Source organism: Phallusia mammillata, chromosome 4 (assembly GCF_965637545.1).
Source record: "Phallusia mammillata chromosome 4, kaPhaMamm4.hap1.1, whole genome shotgun sequence".
NCBI lineage: Eukaryota > Metazoa > Chordata > Ascidiacea > Phlebobranchia > Ascidiidae > Phallusia > Phallusia mammillata.
The window spans coordinates 10,644,972-10,671,758 of NC_137255.1; the positions used below are offsets into that span (position 1 = coordinate 10,644,972).

Below are 26,787 nucleotides of genomic sequence, written 5' to 3' on the forward strand. Positions count from 1 at the left end.
CGTGTATATTAACGGCTTTGGTTACACGATCGTGGTTGTTCGAGAAGAAAACGCAGGCTGATGAGGTTCGGCCAATAGCAGCAACTTGTCGGTTTGCATTTAGACAGGATTAAAATGGATTGCAAGTAGAGGTGATTTGCCCGCAAAAGCATGAGTTATGTATTTTACAAATACGGATTCAAACAATAGTAGTAGATTTGTGTAGGTTTGTCATGTATGCGGAATCATAGCAGAATCCTAAAGTTTACTGAACCAGCTCAAAACCGTCTAAATCTGAAACTTTTGCGTTCGATCAGTGACGGAAACGTTGTGTTAACAGCCTGATTTGGTGAGAAAGATGCATCCGGCAGAAACGATCCAGTTACTTCAAGACAGGATGTTTCTTCTCCTTTACTAAGGAATTTCACTGATGCGTGACGTGTGTCATCCGGACGGTATGGTTCCACTTCACTAAGTTTTATCTTGTTTGTTACATTACACTGTTTTTGCAGTTAATTAACTAACAGCAGACCTAACCAGTTTCAAGTGCTACAGGGTATATTGATTACAACTAAAGCACTTTGGCATTGGTAACAACATAAATTGTTTTGAAACATCGATTCATGACTTATATTTAACCAAGAAAGCAAAAGTTACGATTTGACCTTAACTTGCAAGTATTTGTATCGTGAGACCCATTTATGTTAATATTGACTGTTCGCAGAACCATACGCCGGCAAGCCTTGTAAAGTTAGCCGCAAATATGATTACATTGGGGCATGTATAAGTTTATTTGACACTATAAACACAACATCTATTTCAGTTAATTAATTTGTTATTTATTTTCCTTCGCCCATACTTGTGGTAACGTAACTAGTTTATGTAACGTTGGGCTATTGATTGTGATCTCTGCTAGCCGAACTTAACTTTGCTATCGTTTACGGTCGTTCGCCAAACGCCGAGGTTAAACTGGTAACAGGTTACAGTGCGCACTATATTTAGACATTTACGCAATGCAGATCTGTAGAAAATGGAGGCTTCCGCGTTTCGAGTTTCGTTAAACAGCTGGCCTATAGTCCTTGGTTTCACAATACCAGAAACTAAGATCTGCTCTTGTTATGGTGCCTGTTAAGGATTTTTACCTTGCGGACTGCAACTTTAGGTGTGATGAAAAAAGATCGTTATTTTTATAACACTATTATACGCTCAGTCCATAACATACTTTTTTACGAAGAAACAAAGACTTTGCTTATTGCTCCCGATATATACAAGTACGGGTATGGTACAAAATAAATCTATATTCCTAACGTTTTTAAAATAAATAAACTGAATTTACGTAACCTCAAAGCTAAAAAATAAAGTAACAAGGAACACATTACCATCAACGTTTTTAACATTTGGTAATGATCTTGCGTCTAAAAATACTGCAGCATGCAACGTGACTAAGGCTACGTGCACAAGATGTTGTCGCTTATTGTGCATGATGTTTGATCACTATCCACTCGGTTGTAATCGCAAATGGGGTATTTAGTAAACATGTATGTCTGTCTTCGTATCTGGACGTGTAGTGCTTAAACACGTTTTTTCACATTTTGTGCTTATTGAAACTTTTACACAGAACGGTGCTTTTCAATCTTTTTGGCTTTTTGGATGTTCAAACACACGAAAAGAAAATATAAACTCAGTGTCTTTATTTTATTATTTAATTCATTTAAACACTTTGTTAGCGTTTCAGTTTAAGTGGGAAGTAATATTTCAAAATATGTGTTTTGCGAAAGGCAATGCCGTTCGTAATAAGAATTCCCGCAGAACGCTGCAATAACCCATTAGGCATACACCTTACAGCGGTAAACTGTTGGCAGAAATAAGAATTATATGTTAACAACTTTGATACGACTATGAGAAAGGTGGTTATAAAAATGATGACCAAGCAAAACCGTCTCAGCACCCAAACAATAGAAACATTCCAGAGTTTTTGTTCCCCATAATACCCGGTGTAGAGTAATCAGGACATTGTTGCCGTCATAGGGTGCTTACCACCTGTCAGATCTACAAGGTAAGGTCAGCCGTGTATGCGTTGCGCTGACCAATTTAGATGAAGAACAATAATCCGTTTAGCTAGAAAATCGGGACCTATTCATCGCTTGAATAAACTTTGAGCGTTTAGGGTCCACGTGCGTAAAGCGAATGAGAAATGTTTTTACAAGAGTCTTGTCGTTGTTTTTCGTCCCCGGCCCCAGAAAAACACGGGCTCTCCCTGACTGGGCAGGTTTCCCTGACTAAATTGCGTGGAATTGACTGTGCAAATTACTCGTAGGAAAGTTTTGAGTGTATTTTTATCCTTTGCTTTCTTTAGTTTTTTCAGCACGCAAACCATAACCTTCAAGGGACCTATTTATTTTCGAACCATCGCTTGAACAGTAATGGCGATCACACGTACATTGTGCCAAGCAAAACACCGAGCAAACGTCCATAACCTACCCGTTTTGTCTCAAGTAGCAAGAATGTGGGTTTTTGGGGCTAGTTTAAAGGCTTTAGATTGTGTTTACCAATTCACGCACAAAATAGATTTCGTCTCTCTTCCTAGTAAACCAGTGATCAAACGATTGCTAAAAGAATCAGAATTTCATGCAAAACAATTCGATGATCGTCGTTGTAATCTTGTTTGTGTCGTCTCAAAGTGTCAGATGCGTCACTATAAGGTCGGGTTTTCACGTGTTGTAGCGCAAATTTTTTATGCTCTGTTGGAACTAGGCTTTTCTCACCTCTCGGTTTGCCTGCTACACAACACATGCATGACATGTCATAATGAGGCAATGTGGCAATTTTTTGATTATCGACACCCCTGTGACGCCATATATGCGCTACGTCACGCAAACGTTTATCTAATGGGTTGTTTTTCAAAAATGTCTAAAAAGGCAACTCATCGACAAAGGTGAATTGAAGTTGTAACGCAAAGAAACGTCACAACATCACGTGATGTTTTTGACTGCGCGGCTCGCCGAGAGAACGATAAGATGCAATCGATCAGGCGGCAATTTATGGGACCGTTGCACAAAATCACCCGGCGTCCCTTCTTTGGTGATCATTGTGGAGAAGCGAACCTGCGTTGTTATAGCAATGTGATTGTCGATAAGATGTCTTTATCAGTTGTCACTATAAACTCTGACCCAATGCAAACGTGTGAATGGTTGTTTTCAGCATGGTACTTCCAACATTTTGTGTTTTTTAATTAAGATTCAGTTCTAAGACACTATTGGTGGATAAGGTTTATGGTAAACTAAAATACGTGTTATTTCTACTCCCAAAGAAAACTTTTTTGTTTTGTATTTTTCTCCACTATACAATGTTTTGTTTCGGCCTTGCACGATTTTGTCCAATTTACTAAAGTGATTGATGTAGGTTTGACCCACGTGTGTGAAACTTGAAAGGAGATGAGTAACATAGGCATTTTGAAATCCACTCGAGCATTCAAATTCAGCTACGCCAAGGCACGATTCAAGCTGAAACTATGGGATGACTACGATGAACTAATTAAGTAAGATGTATTGGTTGGAGATTTCCGAGTTTGATTTTATTTGCTCAAGTGATCCCTACGGTCAGAATAGTTAAAAATAATTGGGTACTATTTTATGTGGTCATCAAGTAGATGAATCCAAACGGCGTCAGTTCCAAAACATAAAAATAGTTAACAAGTTCCGAAAGTATGATAGTGCAGTCTGACCTTTAAGACTTTCTCATTCCCAAGAATAAAAAAATTGATGTAATCCTTTCTTTCAGAGTTGCACGCGGGCCCGAAATTTGGGCCCGAACCCGTCCCGAACCCGGCCCGAACCCGAAAGTATAAGCCCGAAGCCCGGGCCGAAGCCGAAACGTTTTTGCAAAGCCCGTTTAGGCCCGAAATTTTGATTGGCAGGCCTATCCACGACAAAGGATGAGAAAGAAAAAAGAGAAAGACAACAAACACAATGAACAATAGTAGACAATGGGGTAAACAATACGTTTTAGAGGAGGGTGGGCATTAGGTCAAAGCCAGAGAATTGTTACTTAGCTGAGTGATTATATTTAAAAAACAATGGCGGACATGGAACGTAAAGTCAGGCCCGTTTTAAGCCCGTTTTCTCACAAATACCTAAGCCCGAACCCGGCCCGAACCCGGCCCGAACCCGGCCCGAACCCGAACCCTGCCCGAAAAGCCCGGCCCGACTTGCAACTCTGCTTTCTTTCCTATACAATCCAAGCGTTGTGAAATTCAAAAAAAAAATGATTCGCTGTTCATTCTACGGTTGCGATTTTCTCTCGAACTTGAATCACTTTCTGCATCCGAAACTCCGCGTTCCAGCTGGGATATTGTCCACAGCTTTGTAGTGACGCAATTCGGTGGCAAAAGAATAGCATTTCAAGGGAATTTCGTTTCATATGGGCCCATTTCTCTTACGATTTCCTGAATGGCACCTTTTCCTTCATACGATTTGGATTGACATTTCACTTGGAAGTCAAATGAACGTGATATGGACTTTATTACTTTTGTGTTGTCCTCTGACATGTGCTTCATGTAGAAAAATATGTTTCCCATTGCACTGGTTCCGCATATTGCGTTTTTAGCAGCGCCCAGATTGCAACTTCTCACAATGTTGGTATCAAAGAGTGATTGTATTGACCAATATAGGAAATTCCGATGACACGGTGCAATGCTCATCTGAGCAGTATCTTCCGCTTCTGGGAACCTATTTTGCCACCAAAATAACTGCGCCTGTCGGCCAAACGGCCAGCTTGCGCGAGTTCTTGGATACACCCCATGTCTTGCGACTTAACATCATGGGAGCGTAAACGTTTGGGAACTCTTTGACGCAGAACAAAATGTAACGTCCCTACGTCACCCCGGTTCCAATTTGTGGTGTTGTTACGTATTTTCCCATGGCGATCTACTCCATACGGATGTTGCATATTGCAGCCATTGATGGAAAGATAGGGGCAACCTTCAGAAGAAGTGAATCATTTCTGTGAAACGGGTTGTTGATTGACTACAAGGTTTTTTGTTATTTTTGAAACCTGGAATGTTTGCGCTTGAGAAATTGAGTGTTACGAAGTGTTTTTGTCACTCACGCGTTCAGTTTCTCTTGACCAAGTCTGAATATTGACATAGTAAACTAATCAAGGGTTGTGTTTTGCCTAAAACATGGTTGTTGTTGCAGTTTTTAATTTTTTAGTCTTTTATAACTTCGCGAATAAAGTCGCCCACAGGAATCTGTTGTGACGTGGAAAACCCATCCACATCATCATTGGTTCATAAATTTCTTAGTTAGTATCCTTATACAGAACGAGCAACGCCATAAAAGTCAAATATCTGTGCTCTTTACGCGTTCACCACTGCGCCACAACTTGCTTTTGTCGTCATGGCAATTGTTATCTGCGAGCTAACCAAGTTATCGGGTGCACCTAAATTGTGATAGACAGCTTAGCCACGCAAAGTGTTTGTGCACATATACAAGCCGATCAGCGCGGGAAGCTGCGGTGCATACCTTGTGCGGTTTATTGCTAATATGGCGATGCAACAGGAAACTAAGTCAAACCGACAACTCATTGAGAAATTGCTCTTGCGTGAGATACGCATACTCGTTAAATATCATATTCGAGAATAACCGGCCAACCTTCTAATGTGTTTATTTTGCCGTCACAACATCATGCACAAATTTGTCGTTTGTGTTGTAGCACGAACATTTAATCACCCACAAAAAGATATACCAAACGTTTAATAGCTGCAGAACAAAACTGTTTGCCTAATTGTGGGAACATGTTTACCGAGTGAAATACATTGGCGCTTATGGCACATGCACAAGTAATGCACGAACTGTTGCCCTCTGAAAGGTAAACAAATATAATCCAATCTTGCACGTCAATCCCACCGTCTGGAATTTATGTACCAAGTTCACCTCTTCTTTTTACCAGAAGTTACAAGAATTCCGCCAGCTGTTGCTGTTTATTGCAATGGATTACGAACTGCGATCCACCCGGATAATAGTGATTTTTGTCTAATGATTTGCTGCGGTTGACGTAAGGCGTCGACTGGCGTTCGTATAAAGTCAACTTACAGCCACAGAATTTAAAAGGTGGTTTGTGCCTCTGTTTTGCAAACTTTGCGCTGTAAGGTCGGCGACGTGCAAATTGCGTAAGTTCGTTTCGTGGAAGGCATGTCTCGTAACTTTCCGTAGCTCAGCAATTGAACAAACAACGTTTTTTCTGATTTTTACCGTTGAATGTTTTTGTAGCATTGTCGTATACCGCCTAGTTTCTCGCGTTCAGAAAAAATATTTTTGGAACAAACGCTTTAGACAGGGTGCATTTACATTATCTGATGCAATTTGTTATTATCCAACAAAGAGCGTTAAGCCAATCGTACATCCAACTTTAACCTTCTAAAAGATGGTAAACTATAGAGTTTTTTTGGACATGCAAACCAGAAGCCCAAGAACCCTGTGTTCAGGTTTAATGGATGTATTCAATACCTTAAACGGTAAAACCGGAAAAGATGACGGTCGCAGTAGTGACGTTGTTATAAGATCCCCGATCCTTCCGCTCCGGGGAGCGGGAAATGATATCCGTTATTATGGATATTGAAGCACATTTAGTCAATCAAAATACAATCATGGTGGTGACTATACGTCGCCCTGATCATCAACTTAACCATGAAGTTGTTCTTATTTTGCACACAACTTGTTAGGGCTGGGGCCCCCAGATAGCAAAGAATTGCCAATTTCAAATTGGCGTTTGGCTGACAAAACACTTTTACCTAGCAATACACTCAATTTGGCAGATTGTAAGATCAACAAAGAATCTTGTTTTTCCGCAACAGTCACGTGTCGACTAAAATTAGACAGGCACGAGCGTTCCAGTAAACAAACTCAACTTTGCCGTGTTCCTGTCAACCAGTGCCGGGACCTGAAGTGTCGTGTTTCATATTTTCTCTAGGCGACCCATTGAACTGCTTCATAATCGCACCTCATTGACCGAGCCTGGGTGACGCGTGATTGACGTCATACACTGGTGGATACACATCAACAACGGTAACGTTCGCATGAATGGGTTGCCCGCGCCTGGCGATGAGAGTTTTCTCGTCGGCTTCTGTCACCAACTAGTTTTCGTTTAATTGGTTACACATTTTTATCGAAGGTATATTTTTGTAAATAAGAATGCGGTGGATTTAAGAGAGAATGACGTAGGGCGCGGTATGCCTAAAAAGCTTGGAAGCTCCATGAAATTGGATTCCCCTCCCGGCGAATGTAACTGCCGTTATTACAAAATACAGTACTACAGGTTCTAATCTCAACTTGTTTTGATCATTACACAGCGTTTAACGCGTCGCGCCCCTGCCCGTTCCAGAAAACGCGATTCACAAATATCAATAAAGCAACCACAAGCTGCGCCATTGTCCTTTTGTAAACCGATTGGATTCAACGACGAGTCGGTGGTACCAAGACGTAGCGATTGGATAATACCGTCTTGTAGTTAATTGTCTGTTTATGTATAGATAGCTTTCCGGTGCTGAGCCGAAGTGCCGGCGCAGTGGTTAGATCTAATGTTGTGGAAAATGATTTGCCGATTTGGTTGAGTTTCCTTAATTTGGGCAAACAGTCGATCTTGTATAGTCGCCCCACACACCGTATTAACCGCGCGCGTGGCAAATTTGAGCTTTATTAGGCGCACGTGTCTTGGCAATGCAAAGGTTGCGGTATTCACTTATCACGCGCGAGAGTGTGTCTGTTTGTATTTTTCAATGTTTCTTTTAATTTGTTCCTTTATAAGGAGCTCCTGTGACGTTTGTACTGAGCAAAGCCTGCAACCTTTCAACCTGGGTGTGACAACGATTTGTTTTGCATTGAAGCAGATTGCGGATCGTGACTCCTATGATTAGAATTACGTTAAGATTTTTATCGCCTAAACAGTGTGCCAGTTTTCGAATCTCTTTTTGCACAGTACAGATACGAGAATTAGTAACATTTGAAACGCTTCAATGCTATGTTATTTTTCAAAAAGTCGTCGATCGTTTACCTCAATACGTAATCACTTACGACGTCACGTTTAGTTTACAAATGGGCTTTGTTCGTTAGCGAAATAGGTAACAGTGTAACGTTGTTTTTAAACGTAAAAAAACACACCAACATTAGTCATCAAAAGTTAATTCCGGTTGTAATCCGCAACGAAACCCTTCGCTGGTTAATAAAGGTTTAAATCTCCGCCCCATCTACAAAGCGGGTGATGACGCAGTGTACAATATCGCTATTTTAAGCGCAATCTGTAATCCTGACAGATAAACGACAGGTTGCCTCGGTGTACAACCGGCGTCAATGTTTCTGCACGTGCTCACCTGTGCATAATTGCTGCCTCCTGGGACGTGAAACTTCGATAAACGACCTCACAGTTCATTGTGATAGAACCTACTCAATTGGAGCATTCTTATTTCACAACACGCACGTCTGTGCATTTCCGTTGCAGTCAGATTTATATCGACGTAAAACATCACTTTCTCGCCCGCAACAGCCGATTTCGTGTTCAAACCAATAATTGCCTTTACCGCGAGAGAATACTGTGCTCATAAAGCAATTAAAGAGCCACCAAGAACAGTCTTGACATGATTAGGTGTTGTTTTGTAACAGAACATCAGCTTCGTGAGAAAAATATCTCCTATCTGTGTAATTTCATGACCCAAACCGTAATTTTGCACTCTGAAGTATGAATAGCGCCAAAATCTCGACGTAAAAATGCCATAGGTGTTTTGATGTTCGAAATATTTGGATCGCAAATTGTTGTTTTGAAAACGGTGGTCAGCAAGGAAAGGAATTTATGTCCTATGATAGTTAGAACTCTGTTGTCTCCATTTTAGTGCTAAATTTGGTTCAAACAGTAATTATACAAAAGCGCCGTTTCTTAGTTTTGTGTTTTTTTTTTGTGACTTAAATATTTCGGAATGCAGCGTTCGCATTAACCTTGCGAAATTTGTTGGGTATGACTCCGAGTTAATTTGGAATCGAAAGTTTAAAACTAAAATGGAATCGATTTACGCAATGGATAAATGCCGAGGTAGCTCGACATTTTGCATTTCGTTGATTGACATTTAAACAAAAACAAACGTGCCGTGCGTGAAGAACCCACAGAACTTTCGGGAAGGTTACAATCCTCGCTGTCCCCAAACAGCAGAAAAAGCGTAAATATTTGTGCCAAGTAGCTAAATCGACGAATGTCAGTGAAAATGAACATGGACTGTTTTGGTGACCGCAGACAAGTTAAGCTGCGTGTTTACGTGACAAAACGTGCAAAAACGTGCAAAAACGTGCAAACCGACTTTACGAGTGCATAACCACACGGCAATGTGAGATCCCCGAGTCCTAGGCGCCAACGACACGTCCCAGACCGCTGGTGTGCATTTCTCTGGTGGGCTTAGCCGACAAAGGGAGAGACGATCCGCAATGCGATTGTGGCGTGTCGTTGTCCTTCTGAACGTTGCGCTAATGAGTACAGCCAGCATGCATCGCATTTGGTTCAGTTTTACTGGCGCCCAAATAACTTCAAGTAGCTGCAAAGGACTCATTTTTCTCCCAAGAATCCGGAAATTCGTTTCGGTTTCACGTTTTTGTTCTGATTGCTCATCGGGACTGAATTACGTACGCTCGGAGTTATTTGTAGATTGCCGAGTTCAACTGTGTACTAGAACACGATGACCACGTGGGAACTGCAACTCTAGACTTGTCCGACTCGTGACGTCAACACAACGTAACATCATGTAGCACAGTGATGACGAATTTGTGTGGACATATGATTTCAATCACATTACACATGTGCAACTTTCATTACAAATGAATGATTCAACAAATACGATGCGAAACACAAAATTTTCAAAAAATCTGTACCTTTAAAGTTATTAAGATTGTTCACATTTTGCTGTTTTAGTGGAAACGCTGGGTTAATTAATAAAACAGCTTCGTTAATATAACAAACGTACTTCCGAAAAATCTGCGTTTATGAGATAAATACTCTTGCATTCACACACAAACCAAACATTTAAAATATAAAAAATCGAAATTAACATGCGTTATATTTGGTTGAAACATTACAAAGTTAAACTTGGGGTTAGAATAAAGTTAATAGGAGGATTACTAGTCCCTATTTTCAAACGAACCCTTCGTTAACGTCAATGCAGCCCGCAATGGTATATCCAGTGATTTGTAATGTTTCCACTTGTCGAGGCAACGCGAAAAAAAGGCGGCTCGCCTTATAAACCCAACGAACCTAGGCTTTAACATCAGTAATCGACTGGCGGTCTCTAAACGCAAGGAGATCTCAGGGCTGATAGCCTGTGTTCTCTTATAAGAAAGTTTTTAAAACTTGCGTTGATGTTGCAGACTTTGTGATTGGATTTAATCGTTAAAATTATAGCACACGAAAATTGTTGTAGATTATAGTCAAGGTACAACTGATCAAAGGATCAGGAAAAATTCCGGGATTTGCCGAAAACATGTGTTAGTGATTGGGCAGAATCGCCCGTAGTGTACTCGATGTATCGGCTCATTGCCTTAAAGCTTGAAAAAAGCTTTTCGAGTAAACAAATTGAATCGTGACCGAAAACTGAAAGGCGATTTCCCGCATGAAACTTATTTTCGGAAATAAAAATAAAGATTGCCCATTGTCAGAGGCGGATCTGTTTTCAGTCAGCCAAACGCTTGAACACTAGAAATAATACCGGGTGTTGACTTAGACGCAGGCTCTGTTGATACGCTTGAGGAAGACCGGTGCTTGTGAGCGGCATCTAAGCCGCCGCCGCTGCAGTTGTTGATACTCGCTTAGTGGTCTGTGAAGGAGTGTGTACAAGTTTCGTTCAGACGATGCGAAGAGAAGCATCAAGCTGATCCCGCAAGATTTGGCCTAGGCGCTCTGGGCGATGAGATTATTATGACCGCTTTTATTCGTTTGAGCAATACGGCGAGCACAGAGCACACCTTGTCAGCAAAGCGCGACGGTCCGAATGGGGGTTCGGAAGCGCGCGAATGTTACGCTAGAGCTGAGTTCAAGAATAGATCATGACAACATAGGATGAACAGCACCCAGCAGACTCCTTGAAAAGCGTTCATTGTTATGTGCTTGGCTTCCGGCCTAGCTTGAGCGAAACGATCGATTTGACCTTGACGGCTCGATTTACCTAGATCGTTTTCATCTTAACCATAATGTTTTCTTTTTTATCGCAGACGCATAAGCGACATACAATAACGAACAAATAAGCGTCTATATTTGTGAAGACTGTCAAAACAAAAAATACGACAGCCTAAAGAAGACGAAAAAACGACGTGTAAATCCTATTTATTGGAATTAAGAGAGGCTCTGAAACATTAAAGCACGTCGAGATTTTGCCAAGTTTACGGAACCTGTCGCACTGACGGCGTTGGGCAAGTTTCAAGCATCGTCAAGATAAGATCGATTGGTCGGCAGGGCGCCGAACAAAGAAGCAACTGTTGTCGGGCGTCTCGAAGCTACGGCACACGTTTTTGTCCTTTATTTTTATTTATCGCTATTTAATCCACACTCACATCGCCTTATTTATCAATGGCTCTTGGGAGACATCGACTCGTTTGCGCCACATTGGCCGCATTTTACTTCTCATTTCTGGCAGATGCCACCACGATGGAACGACGACACGGTAAGTGAATGTCGCTGTACTAAAACTGTAAACGCTTTTACAATAATTAGCAACTAAATCTTGAAAGATGTCTGCTATACACAAGGCACAATTTGAAGTAACCGTGTAAACAGACAATCGCACACACCCACCTGTCAGCGGAACACAATAAAAGTGATTTGCGCCAAGCGGTTTAGCCAGATTTTTTATGGGTTCTTGTCGTTGACGCATTCACTACGAACCTTCACGTTGATTTCTTATATCGTGCGCTTCTTGGCGATAAATTTGTTATTTCCTATAGGATGGCAAAACGATTTATTGTGGCAATGTACTGCTACATGAATTGTCCACAGCGCAGCTGTCATTCTGTCTCGATTTTCCCGAACACAGAAACCGTACAGCTTGTACCGATCGAGTAGGCTTCGTCAATATTTATTCAAACGACTTGTGACTTGATTTAACATGCTCGCTTCGGCTCTGCATGTTTCTTTCCTTACTTCAGCTCTTTCGAGGGTTGGGCGATTTTACGGCGCACCAGGGTATTTTTCCTACTTGCCGATAGTTCCGCAAATGCCTCCTTGGCAATTGAAACTTTTTTACACCTTTTTTTGTTATGTTTACAATATAATGTAAATAGTCACTAGTCACTTTGTTAATGTTTAAACTTTAAACTACCGATTTCACCAATCGCTTTGCGTTAATTAAGAACAAAATTTTAACATTAAACATTCACGTGATTAGGTTGTACAAGAGATTATCGCGTTTGTGTGTAGATCGGCGACAATTAACAAACTATTTTGGTACCTTTGATAAACATCGTGTATAAACAACCTCCACTGAGCACCAATGCGGCGCGTTTAATCCATTGTGCGGCTTAGCTACCGTTGTAGGCTGTACAATTGTGTTCGTGCTTTCCAATGGCCTTATCAAGATGCCCGTGAATAGCCTTGTGTAAATTTTAACTTCCTTTAGGCCGACTTTCGTCACGCACTGTAGAAATTAAAGTGCTTGATCGGATTAGTTATGACAAATTTTGCTCCATGTGCGATTTTCAATGGGAATTAGTTGCAGTTGTCTGTTCGCATTTCCACCTCTGAACCCATGATTTATGTTAAGGCGGTGTTAAGTCAAAGTCGAATAATCCCCAAGTAATTGCATCATTACCTTTTACCGGAACTAATTCCGTCCCCCTTTTTTGTGTTTCTTATGGGAATTTAACACCGGAGCAGAAAAGTTTGTGAAAACCCTCGAAGTGCTGGGCGCCGGCGGGAATTTCGAAACAGTAGTCACCGTCACACCAACGCGCGTCACCAGGTCTGGAGACTTCCTCGAATACGCTTCACTCTCGCCACTTTCCATCCACGAGGGAGCGAAAAAACTGCGGCGTCGGCGGAGTTTGGACGCCCGAGATGTCCGGGAAGAGTTGGACGCAGCATCGGCCACAGCCGAGGGCGACCACGAAGTGTTTTTCGATTTGGGAGACGCGCCCGGTACACCACTATCTGGCGCAAGACTCCACCTAAAGAGAAACTATAAGTTGGTTTCGAGAAACTTTTTGGTCGAGGAGCGGTCACGGGGTGGAAAGATTGTGGGCAGACACAGCCTTGTGGAGGATTGTCATTACAAGGGTGTGATCCACAATCACGACAGCTTCTCAAAAGTAGCCCTGAGTCTTTGCAATGGCCTGGTAAGTGGTCCACACTTGACATGTTCTTGCGATGAATGCGTACATATATTTATGCGAATTTTCGATCTACAGCAAGGTGTGATCGTCCGCGATGACGACACGTTTTTTATCGAGCCAGCGTGGAATCACACAACGACAAACTCATCGAACGGTGACACCCAATCTGAGGGCGGGCATCCCCACGTAATCTTAAAGCGCTCTGTCCTAGAGCACTTAAAAGAACGACGAGAAAACGAAGACGACTTGGGACACTGCGGATATTCAGGTGAGGAGAGATTTAAATAAAGAAACTTCGTAAAAGTCTTGTAGAAACCCTAAATCATGATTTTGTACAGACAAAGTTGCTGGAGAGACACCGTGGTGGAAAATTGATCCGCGTGAGCCAACCAAGAAGAATGAAAAACAAGACGAGGAAGATACGTCGTCGCAAAAACATCACCATCATCGTCACGCCAACCACCGCACAAGCGCTGGCCGCTCCGCTGCGGAAGAGGAGGAGGTTGATGCTTCCGAACCGGACATGGAAAAGAGCAGGAGACGACGATCCGTGAGCGTGGAACGTCACGTGGAAGTTATGGTTGTTGCCGACAAGATGATGGTTGGATTTCACGGACGCAAGGATGTAGAGAAATACATTCTAACCATCATGAACATTGTAAGTGGACACATAACATACACTCTTTTTTAAAAAGAGCATTGTATAAATCGTGTGTTATCTTTTCACCAGGTCAGCAACCTGTATCATGACTCGAGTATTGGCAACGCGGTGAACATTGTCGTCACAAGGGTCGTTCTGTTGACAGAAGACCAGGTAAGCAAAAATCACGTGATATTGCTTCACTCAAAGCGGTGTTGTTCCGTGTCTATAAGGGCACCCAAAAACAATGCATGTCCGTATGTGGCTGTACACTGTCGTCTATTGTCTTCGAAAGAGAAACGAACGGTGTTAAGGGCGATGCGGGTGTTCCTCGGCATTTGTACCACACGATAAGGGGGCTATAAGACGCGAGCCACGACGATAACACGAACACACAAACCACAATGGAGGGTAAGGCGATACCTAGAGCAGTAGCCAACATTGAGTGGAGCCGCTACTACAGGCCTGAGCTATCATTAGCGCTGATAAGAGACCGACTTAGACAAACTAATTGTTCTCTGATGGTTTGTTTTTGCCTTGTTTGCCCTCTCTGTTTACCGGCACGTTAAAATTCCCAGGGCATAGCAAGCATTCCGTCGCGAGCGCAATGATGTCCCTTCGTGACGTCAGGTGGAACGCGCGACCCAAAGAAAAGGTCGTTCAGGCGATTTTTGCAACAAACATCTCGTGCGTTGGGCTCGCAAATAATTTTTTACAAAGCCAGATCGCTATAGTTGTTGCCAAACACACGAAGGAAGTGAGTCACGGCGAAATAAAACTTCCTGCGTATATCCATATAAGATCACGCCGGTCTTTAGCAGAAAACGAATGCGCCCTGAACTTTGTTGACTGTGCGAGATTGCTATGATTTATCATACGAGTCACGAAATATCCATGTATTTTTGCTTGAGGCTCGCCAAGCACCATTGACTGCTAACGGCGATTTTAGGTGTTTCACACGCAATGGTTTGAGAAACTTAAGGAATTGTTTGTCCCGCATGTTTACAGCGATTTGCTCGTATCGTCAGGCGCGATACGAAATCGGTACCAGGAATAGGTGACTTCCAGTAAAGGCCGCATTTAATCGACTGAACGTGAGACGGATTAAGGCTTTCTTGTGATCGCCGTACATAAACATAAGTCAGCTTGCGGCATCGTGTGGCCTGCATCATTTTGACCATGTTTGGTGCAGCGCAATGTCCACAGGGTGTGCCAGGCAATCCAGTGGTTTCATTGAGAAACGTTGTAGGCAACGATAACAGCTTCAATCGCAAGGCGATAAAACTTGCAAGCATCTGTTTGTAGCGCTCTTAACGACACTGATCTACACCACCGCGCAATGGGGCATGCATGCCGCGGTCCATTAAGGTCCATATAGCCAACATGCCACCTTGCAACATCGCCCTAACGTTAAGGTTTGGATAAAACACTTTGCAATCTATAGCGATGTGATAAGGTATCTTATTTGTTGCGACTGTTCGGGTCTGTTCCCACGTGGTCGCCACGTTCGCACAGGACCAACTACGCAAACCGGCGTGTCACATTTCAATTGCTGCGTGTCGAGTTCACAGCAAGGTCGAGGGGCAGTGCCACTCATACAGGCACGCCTTGCATTTACCGCCTTTAGACTGGCAAATGGCGTATATCAAATGCATGCGGGCGGCAGTGATTTCTCCAGGTGACAGTAGTCGAAGTCGCGAATAGGAGCCAAGGAAAACCATCAGAAGATCGACAGGCCCACTTCAAAGTTCCCTTGCCCTTTTGAAAGCGCAGTGCCTGGTCCTCAAGAGACTCGCGCTGCTTTCTCGCTATGGAAGCTATTTTCCCACGCTCGTAAATAAACGTGCCGTTTTACAAATTCCATTTCGAAACCAATGGGTCCCCTAAAGTCAGTTTTAAACTGTTTCCTTGAGTAGTACTAACCGATGTTTTGTTAATTGCAGCCTGGATTGGAGATAAACCATCACGCAGATCAATCCTTAAACAGTTTCTGCAGATGGCAATCCGACATCAACGTCAATGAATCCACAGGCTCATCCGATTTTGGCCTTGCTCATCATGACAACGCTATTCTGATTACAGGGTAAGTTATTAGTTCATTATTTTTTTTGCCACACATTCATATTTGCCAGACCTGTTGCAACATTTACGAAAAAAGGTTTGTGTTTGTGGGATTTGATTGCGCTTGATCAACGTGTTGTGTATGCACAACAGGCTTTAATGAGACCCCGCCGGCTGTTATTGCCCCTTGGGGTGTTTGCATTTGATAACAGTCAACTCGTTTATTGTCATAACCTTGGACCCGCTTTCGCTATGTCGACACAATTGTTTGCAAACCGTCTGTCGCCTTCGCTACTGCACAAATTAAGAAATAGCCTTTTTAGCAACAGTTCAATGTACCACTCTCCGTGGGAGCGCAGGTGCAGGAAAAAGCTAAAGTAACTAAAGCGTCACCTAAGCTTGGGTGACGTGATGGTCTATATTGAGCCTCGCACTGTCTTAACAATCCGAAGCGACTGTAGCATATCAGGCGTGACCACACGGACCCCAGGCTTCAACCCTTGATTTTAGCACTTCCATTCAAAATTTGTCTCTCAGGATTGGAAACGAAACACTCTAAAGAGTGGGTTTCGTGAGAACCAGGTTACGGGTCGTTGGTCATCTGTAGGGACGCCGGTTGACGTCATAGGACAACCGTGACAGGCAACGTGCCGGTCGTCAAGCTCGATTGCCTTTGTCGATGCTTGATCTGTGTGTGATAGCAGCCAAAATAGAAGCCTTGCGTTTTATTTACTTTTTCCGTACCACTGAGATCACTTATAGCGGGTTGCCTGCAATTTGAGCGCCCCGGTCGGCTTAGAATCTTTGCACCAACGCCTTTAGACTTGCTCATGTGCCCTGTAATCATCGCTTTGATGGCAAGGTGCGGAATATCGCATCTTGGCAGGACGACAATGGCGATCACTGTGCGCATCAAAACGAAGCAAATTCTCCATATCCGGCTGTAGATCCTGCTGGTGATACCTCACACCATGTGAGGATTAGGAACGTTGTTATAAATGTGCGCCCTGTCTATTTCACAAACCGTGTACAGCTGTTTATCAAAAACACTATAATGTATCCCAGTTTCGCCTCTGTAGTTGAATTCCAGTCCACAACCAGTAACAGCCAGAAGAATTTTTAAAATTTTAAGCATTTGTTGCGGTGGCCTCCTTAAAAAATTCAGGCTAGAGCGCGAATGTCTCAGTATGCTATGAATTCCGACCGAGTTTCCTTCAGGCCACTTCAATATCATGAGGCGCCTGTTTCCCATCAAAAATGACGGATGTTGATCACTGGTTCACTAAGTATTATAAGAATTTCACAAGAAACCTTTACGAAAGCCACGGATTGATGTATATTTATTTTAACCACACCATAGAATAAATGTACTCACTTCTGGAAAATAGGAGGTTAAGTTCGTTTCAGGATCCAAAACAAACCCGCCCCCTCTGGACTATAATACCGTGTTTGGCATCGCACACAGAAGCCTTGTAGATCAAAGGGCCCGAATGTTCAAGTTAGTCGCTTTGGCCCTCACAAAACGCAGGCCATCATAACATACCCGCAATATCGTTTGCCGGCATTCAGTGCCAACTTTGCCTGCACCGGCAGTTGAACAGACACATGACCCGCTTTTTGACGTGCACTGTTATTCCCTGCACGTCTCAACTACAAGCATTTGCGTATTTACAAAGCTGTTGCAATATCGTATTCATGCTTGATCAATGACATACTTTCGTTTCAATAAGCCGTGACTTACAGCTGATCTTGCTTTCGTAGGTACGACATCTGCACCTACAGGAATCAACCGTGTGGCACACTCGGTAAGTAAAAGTTAAGATGTGTTTTTGCATTTAATAGGATATTTGGAAATAATTGAGATCCTATTCTACCGCTGGTTGTCTCGCGAACTTCCTTTTCGTGGAAAGCATTGACTCGTTTAGCTTCTTCCAATGCCCTTAGGCGTATTGGTCATTTTGTCTCTAAATTTTGTTGATATCAGGAAATTGATCACTGTCTGTTCATAATCAGCGAAATTTCACCTCAATAATGTTTCAAATACGTTTATCATGATGGTTACATCGTTTGCTTACAAAAACATAGCTCAATTGCGTAATACACAACTATAAATTAGTTCTAAACAGGCGATCATTGCCCCGCAGAGTAGAGCACTCACGCAAAGCTTCATAGGTAAAGAGCTTTTGTTCGCACGGACGAAGTTTGGCGCTGTAAAACCCTTTTGGGGACGACGCGTGTGTATTCTGGGCCTTCGCTTCCGCCCTGTTCTATGGACCGCACGCGCGTCAAGGACCTTTTCATTCGGTCCTTGATTGTCGAAGAACGCAGATAGGGGCGGGCGGTTGCTTTTATCACGCAACGGGCCAAAGCAAACTCTTGCTCATTGAACCTTCGCGTTAGGCCATTGTCGACTGGAACAACACCGAATACGTCATACCTGTGTCACGCCTCAGTTACCCCGCGCCTTACAGCTAGAATCGACCATTAGGGAACTTGGTTATCCAGAAAACGTATTCATATAAGAATAACACCAGATCTTCGCTTGTTGAAACTGAATATGTTTGTTTAAGGTTTGGCGCCTGTGTCTGGGATGTGCGAGCATATGAGGAGCTGCAGCATCAACGAAGACATTGGACTGGCATCCGCCTTCACCATTGCACACGAAATCGGACACAAGTGAGTACAACTTTTTGCTACAACATTTGAATACGGAATAGCAACACGCTTAGGCTGTTGCCCGCGAATTTGTCGGTATGTACGTGGTTAATGGTAATTATTACACGCAATTTTGACTTGGCCAACCAAATCCAATTAATGCCACTTAACATAATAAGTAGGTTGAAGATTTGTCTCGCTAGACTTTTTTTGCTAAACATACCCGTTTCAACTTGGGTAAAGAGGTATGGGAGTTTTCTGAGCGTTTGGCGTCTAGACTTTCCTTCCCAGAATTGAGTGTTTGTGCAGCAGTTAACGCGCGCGAAAGACGAATGAGCGCTGAAATCTAAACAGTTCTGCCATTTGTGATCTTGTGTTGGTGTCGTGAACCAGCTTTAATCCCAACGCTTACGCTGTTGAAAACACTACGGCTGTTTTCGATCGAACTAAGTTGACAAATTTAAGAGGCTGAACTGACAGACGACCTTGCCTTCTGTCGTCAACTTGAAGATTGTCTTTTTAACGACCTGATCTGTACTATAGCGCCGCTAGTGGTGATTGTAATGCTTGGAGGCAAAAAGTTAAATCAAAACAGGGGATTTTTTAGTGTTTACACAGCAGTGATTGAATCGTGTAGTTACGCCTCACAGGGCGTTAATCCATTTGGTTTGAGCTCGTTTGTAAACGTCGCGCCCCACACGCAGTTTTGGAGCTGCACTCATGCAGTTTCGCTTCTGTGTAATCCCATCAGCACACAGAGATAGATCGAAAACATCCATCACATCGAGTACTGTATAGTCTCGAAGGGCTTACTTTGGAAATGTTATGTTTGTATATTTGAAAACTTTACACTGGCGTCTATGTTTAGTTTTGGCATGAACCACGACGGAACCGGCAACGAATGCGGTCCAGGAAACGGTCAACCATCCAAGATCATGGCGCCGCAAATGACCACAAACACAAGTCCCTTTATGTGGTCCAGATGCTCTAAAAAATACATTACCGACTTCTTGGAGTAAGTGTCTCAGTACATAAAAGAATGATTAGTGTATTTTTTTCAATATGATAACAATGTGCTTTTTACTTTAGCTCCGGTGCAGGCAATTGCCTCGTCGACTCGCCACCATCAAGGGACTTTAACTTCCCTGAAGAAATGCCTGGCCAGTTGCATGATGCCGATGAGCAATGTCGATTCCAGTATGGTGCACAGTCCAAACAATGCCGTTATGGGGTAAGCACTTGTGAAAATTTCAACATGGTCAAAAACAATCCTCTAAAATCCGGCAACAGTGTTCGAGAAATGTATGCTTTGTTTCCGTACCCCGGGGAACGAGTATCTAATGTAACCCACTGTTTCGTTCATAAACAAATCTAATGGGGCATTGGCCTCATGTCCCTGGTAGACAAGATCTAGGTGACTGATTATACGCGCTTAAAAAACGCGCTTGGAATTTAACGGGCTTTACCGCAAAATGCACATCTTGATTGGCACACAATGCAAATGGAGTAATTAATGGAAAAACTGTCTGCCTTATCACATAACAGTAATCCACCGGTGGAACTTATCTCGTTTTCTCTACGTCATTTCATAGTTCGCTGCCTTCGAACTTCGCACCTACGCACGCCAAACTGGGTGGTCTAAACCGCCGGACTAACTTCCGAACTTAAGGTCAACCGTAATGTTGAAAGTTGGGCTATCCAGGCCAGTGAGTTTAGTCGACGACAAACACTGGGCGACCACCCACATATATTTGCCAAAACTTTTATTGGCACTTCAGCTGCATTTATTTGGTAGTCATCGACCAAGTATAGTTTCAAGCCTTATTAATTAGCGGAAATCGCTAGTCTGGACATTAAATCGCAGTTATACAAAACGAAATACCACTTGCCCAATTCGCAATAAATCAATGGTTTCTTCAGCGTGTCCGGTTACGGGTTAATACAAGTCTTCATTAGGTACGTCTTTGTTGTTAAAATTGTCTCGCCACAAATCGGTGAAACCGACTAAAAAACTTTCATTGCCCCGAGTTCGAAGAGATTGCCTTTTATATTGTGTCTTCTGTCACGTTACGCACTTCTAACGTGGTATATTGCTTTTTGTTAGGATGTGTGCCGGGAGTTGTGGTGCACGAGCAAAAACGAACGATGTGCAACAAACAGCATTCCAGCTGCAGAAGGCACCAACTGCATCACAACCGATATACCAAGGGGGGTAAGTACGCAAAACAAAAAAGTTGTCATGCTCATTTCATCGCCACTGCCGCCTAAATTTTAACGTCGATCTCTTTTTGACAGTGGTGCTATCGTGGAAACTGTGTGCCGTTCGGATACCGACCACAAGCGGTTGACGGCTCCTGGGGATCTTGGACCGCATGGGCCGAGTGTTCTCGCACATGCGGTACCGGGATTAGTTCCTCGTCAAGAAGCTGTGACAACCCAGCACCTGAGCACGGCGGCAAATACTGCATTGGCGAAAGAATGCGATACCGGTCGTGCAACACTCAGGTGAGAACAACAATGGTTCATTTTGTACATGTTTTGTAAAGAAAATTTGTTCGTCTTTTGTTGTGTGTATTTTTGTTAAAACTGTTGCACAATGTTGGGAATGCCTCCCGTCTCAGTACGCTATTTCACGGCTTTCATTTTCACGAAAAACAGGAGTGTTTATCCCCATCGGGCGACTTTCGTGTGGCACAGTGCGCCAATTCTGACAACGTGCCATTCCAGGGAAAATATTACAACTGGGTTCCGTACACTGTCGGTAGGTTTCTTAACGCGCGAGGATTTTATCCTCTCGTTTGGGTGCAAGTTGCTTACAATTGCGCCGTTGCGGCACCTTTGGCCTTGAAATAATAACATCCCGCTCTCGGGCTTATGTTGTTAATCGCCGCGCTACAATGCTTATGTACCGTGCACGACTCGCAAAAAAAAAACTTGTAAGAAAAGACTTGCTCATTCGCTTTTTGCATTTAACGTGATCCTGTCATGGCGCCAGCGCGGTATTATGTCGAATGTAAAATCAGGTGCGGATTATGCGCTATATTTTACACACCATGAGAACTGCTTTGTGATAAGCTTTATCGCCGACCGGGAACACGGGGCAAGAGGCATTTCCAGGGTTGTGCAAATGCTGGTCGGCTGACCAAACTTACCCATTGTGCTTTTGTGCTAAACTGCTTCTTGTGCGTTGTGTAGCGTTGCACCGATCCTAACTCGGAGCCACGTCGGGAGCAGTGCGCTCGCTTCGACACCGAGCTCTTTCGCGGCAAGTACTACAACTGGCTGCCCTACACAGGTAACGACGCTACAAACCCCATGTTTAACATTTGTGCCCGCATGCTGCGTTTTTTTACTGCCGCTCTTGCGCAAGCAATTATTGACGTGGTGTTTTTGTTCCCAGTGTGTTGGGTTTTGTTGCATAAAGTGTTTAAAACAAAATTTGTTCTAACTCAAAGTAGCATTTATTAGCAAAGTAAAAACAAAATGTCAGTAATATGTTGATTCTACGTATACTGGTATCGAAACACAATCTCTTAAGCATTTTTTTTTTCTATTCCAGGCAGCAACGTGAAGGCATGCGCTCTCAATTGCCTGGCTCAGGGCTTCAACTTCTTCGCCGAACGGGCGCCGGCAGTTATCGACGGGACCAAGTGTTTCTCGGATTCTCTCGATGTCTGCATCAACGGGGAATGCCATGTAAGTTAGATATTCCATTTTTGATGCGCCGACTGTTTATTATTTTAGGACTCACCACTTTTGCATTTACCGCTTTAGTCTAAAATTGGTTGCTTTGGAAATTTCGTTGCTTAGATAGTTATCGGTACAATAACTGCAACTTCAAAGTTTGATGTATTTTTTATTACTTGTAATTAAATTGGCGTGATTTGTTGACAGCACGTTGGTTGCGATCACGTCTTACACTCCAATGCTACCGAAGACAAATGCAGAGTTTGCGGAGGAGATGGCAGCACATGTGAAACTCAAGCTGGGATCTTCAACATGCCAATTAGAATGCATGGACGTAAGTTGTCACGTGTTATTGTTCAATAATAGCATCATTGGTAATGTATGAGTAAGTTGTCGGTAATAATGCCGTTTTCAATCAAGCTATTTTGCGCGATGATATATGCTTAACATTTCCAGGAAATGCCTATACCCCCCAAAAAGATTTGTAGCGATAGAAGTAACGTAATCTTTGCGTATCGCACGGCGCCATCTGCAATCGAATTAATGCCGTAAATATTAGCTTCCGGCGCTTATGGTAAATGCGTGAAGATTGATCACATGACAAGTGACGTGAGGCTGAATTATCACCTGCAACACGTCATGTTAGGAAATATCGTATCTTTCAAACTTCTCGAAGAGCCCCACTACGGTTTGCCGACCTGACTAGTTCAAGGTTCTGGCTGCAGAGCAACTCGGAAACGTTATTAATCGGCGCTAAACAATGCCATCACTGTTCGGGCGTGTTACCTGCACGAATCGTAAATATTTAGACTTGCGTGGGTAGCTTGACCTATCTGTTGCCGGTAGATTGGGGCAAGACTGATTCGTCGCCAGATTAAGCCGCTCTACGTTTGTGCTTCCGCGGTTTTTATTTTTATTTTTTTATTGCAGAATATCACCAGGTCGTTACAATCCCACGAGGATCTGTGAACATTCTCATTCAAGAGCTTGAAATTTCCAAACAAAATTATATAGGTAAGTTAGGAGTCCCAAAACTGTTTTCACTCCCATGACTATAAATGTTGACCGAAGCTGTAAAAGTTATTTGCTTTGCAACATGCGTAAATCGTACTTTTTCCGCAGCCTTAAAGAACAGCAGAAACGAGGATTATATCAACGGTGGCTGGACAATCGATTGGCCACAGAAGTTCAAAGTTGCAGGAACCACCTTTACGTATAAACGACCAGGAGACGAACCAGAGTCACTTGAAGCGCTCGGACCAACTTCTGAGGATCTTGTTGTCATGGTAAGTAAGCTTAATTTAAAATAAATGTACATGAAGTATAAAACATATAGAGCATGTTTTTATGTGTTTATTTTTTTCACAGCTTTTGGTACAAGAACAAAACCGTGGGCTTCGCTATGAGTACAACGTCCCTGTCGAGCGCGAGAGCAGCGGAGACAATGTATCTCCGTTTTTGTGGAGCCAGGGACAATGGACACCTTGTACTGCATCATGCGCCGGAGGTGAGGCTTTAACAAAAGCGATTTTGTGTTGTGCACTTTAAAACAGTACAAAGACTTACACAGCTTTAAGTTTCAGTATTTGTAAGCGTTTTTATGTGTTTTCAGGCACACAGCGCCGCCCAGTGGAATGTCGTCGTGTTGATGACGACACAGTAGTCCAGCCAAGCTATTGCAATCAAGTAACCAAACCTGTCGAACAGGAACAGTCATGTAATGTGGAACCATGTCCACCAATGTAAGTCAAGTTCATTTCTTCCACATTGATACACTCATTTTAAATGACAACCAGACGCTTGTGAGAAATAGTGACATAGTAATAAAGCAGGATCATCATAATTGACTTAGTGCAAAAAAAGTTTAAATTTAAATTTGAATACAGCAACTAAACCGACATTCTTTCTTGTTTAGGTGGTCACCTGGTGAATGGAGCGAGTGCAGTCGTACTTGCGGTGGAGGTCACCGAACCAGGCATGTCATGTGTATGCGGGTCCTCAGCCAAATTGAAGATGAAGTTATTGATGATATTTATTGTACTGACGGAAAACCACGATCCAGCAGTAGATGCAACCTCGACACCTGTCCGCCACAATGGACAACCGGCCGTTGGTCATCGGTAAGTGCTATTTGAATAAATAAAGTAAAATTAAGAGTTTGAGTGTAAAATGTTAAGTTTAAAGGATATTTTCGCTAAAGTAGCAATGAACTTATTTGGTTGCTTTTGTCTTGTTCAGTGCAAACCGCGTTGTGGTCCCGGAACTAAGACAAGAGACGTTCAATGTAAGTCCAGCGACAGGCGCGAGACCTTCCCTGATGAGAGGTGTGACATCAGAGCTAAACCTGCTGCCAAGGCTCACTGCAGCAGTGGAGCATGTCCTCCACCTCGGTGGGTGTACGGAAAATGGAGCAAGGTGCGTTACATACATAAACTTTTCTTTGTTTCTTTTACATAGACGTTTGTGTATTCATTTGGCTTAGCGCCCTATACTAGACCAAGAAATAAATTGGGTTTGTGCAAACGTGCTTCAGCTGTTTGACATTAATCATTTTATTATTATTAACAGTGTTCCGCACAATGTGGCCAGGGAATCAAGAAGCGACGAGTTTTCTGCGGCACCCCGGGAACAAATGCCGTAAGGACTGGTTGTCCTGACAATCGCAAGCCCAAAACTGTACAGTCGTGTACATCGTCATGCGGCGCACCAGAGCCAGAAGCTCAGTGTATCGACGATGTCAAAGTCGGCTACTGCCCTCTAGTGCTTCGATTTAAATTCTGCAATCGCGCTTACTTTCGCAAAATGTGTTGTTCAACTTGCTCAAGAGGCTGAGCTTCAAGTCAGGCGAAAAAAAATCCTAATCAAGTTCTGCTATGCAATGTCACCGCTTGTTCGGGTGCGATCGGTGTTGAAGAGGCTGGAATGACAAAAGTTGAGCGGTAGCGCGCCGCGTTTTCTTTTCTACTGAGATGTCACTGTGAATAAAGACAGTCGCTTGCGCTGAAAGATTATACAATAAGACGATAAATGTCGCGTTTCGTCCCACAAAGTTTTATTTTTCTCGTCTTTGTTTTCGCCATTTTCACCGTAAACTCGCAGAAATCACTCGAAACAAACGTCAACGCGAAATCTGCCACCATGCCCCAACTGTCCGAGTGGTTTCAGCATTTTCTTTGATACAGCATAGACAAAACGACGTTTTTCAGTTTCGTGTGCTTTCTGTAGCTGTGTTTGTTTGTTTGTCTTTATGTATTTTTTTCATAAATAATTATATTTGTCGCATTTCAACGCCGTAAAGCTATCGTTCTTGTTTCTTGATGTATGTCCACCGTTTATTATATTTATTCTCTTAATATTCGTTTATAAAAAAATTTTATCTGCCTTTTCACGACTGCTCCTCGAGCAGGTCTCTCCATGTATTTTACTTTTTTACATCGATTCCGGCATTGTCAGCATTTTTTACCATAACAAGTGATGACCGCAGTGCGGTGTGATCTTGGCCTGCATGGCTGACAATCAACAATCTCGCTACATATCTACGCTGCGCATAACATCTCCACACGCCTTGCTATACTACATCATCTTTTCCGAATCGCCTCTCTGGAACGGTACGATTTGCTAGACAAATTTTATCGCTTCGTTCGCGCTTTCCATTTAATGCGGCTTATTTTAAAAGTTCTCTTTTTAATACAAATGACCAAAATCAAGTACGTGTCTCTGAAACAATTCTGCGATGATCAGCCGAACAACAGCAGTTGAACGATTAACAGTATTTCTAGGGCATAACTTGATTGAAAGATAGCCAACAGTTCTATTAGTAGATAATGGAGAATAAGCGTTGGTGGTATTTTGGGGTAAGATTTGTGACTCGTTTACCAACGTGTTTTGCCAATAATAGTGCCAAGTAATTTTCACAAACTGCTACAAAACCGGGATAAATTTGTTAGTACTACACGTTTGAACAGTATAAGTGAAATAAGGTTTGGTGTAAATATATAAGCCTATTAGCCTACCATGCAGTCTCGAAGGTATAGCTATCAAAAAACCAGTGGTGGATTTGTAAATTGGACCGGTCATTTCGGATCGGGTTCAATAACAGATTACCATTAATAAATGGTTGGACTCTTTATGCTGCTTTTAATACATAAATAAAATCGGACTCATTGGGTGAGACCAAGTTCTGGGTTGGACTAAATCCAATCTATGTTTTTAGTTTTTTTTAGACATTACAGTTTGTCTGTTTCGTTATTCGTCGCCTACTAGGCCTTAGCAGAAGTTAAAAAGCATAGCATCTAATCCACCCCAGAAAAAAGGCTTGTCGTGAAGGTTGAAACTGGGGTTTAAAGCAACGCCAAACAAGTGAGTCAAACCGCTTGTAAAATGGGTTAAGTTTCGGTTCAGGTTCAGTATTTATAA

General features: G+C 42.8%; 1 protein-coding gene across 1 annotated transcript; it reads left to right on the plus strand.

Moving 5' to 3' along the window:
* Positions 1 to 26,078, plus strand: LOC145222961 (A disintegrin and metalloproteinase with thrombospondin motifs 6-like). Its single transcript, XM_080089230.1, has 24 exons — positions 1 to 131; positions 320 to 434; positions 11,217 to 11,665; positions 12,874 to 13,331; positions 13,404 to 13,596; positions 13,667 to 13,986; positions 14,059 to 14,142; positions 15,912 to 16,051; positions 17,791 to 17,834; positions 18,600 to 18,705; positions 19,553 to 19,699; positions 19,774 to 19,915; positions 20,789 to 20,896; positions 20,980 to 21,189; positions 21,880 to 21,979; positions 22,244 to 22,380; positions 22,579 to 22,705; positions 23,302 to 23,385; positions 23,494 to 23,657; positions 23,740 to 23,878; positions 23,984 to 24,113; positions 24,287 to 24,491; positions 24,610 to 24,786; positions 24,940 to 26,078. Exons 3-24 carry the CDS (start codon positions 11,572 to 11,574, stop codon positions 25,201 to 25,203), a joined length of 3,573 nt encoding a protein of 1,190 aa, XP_079945356.1. The 5' UTR covers positions 1 to 131; positions 320 to 434; positions 11,217 to 11,571; the 3' UTR covers positions 25,204 to 26,078.
* Positions 26,079 to 26,787: the final 709 nt, after the last annotated feature.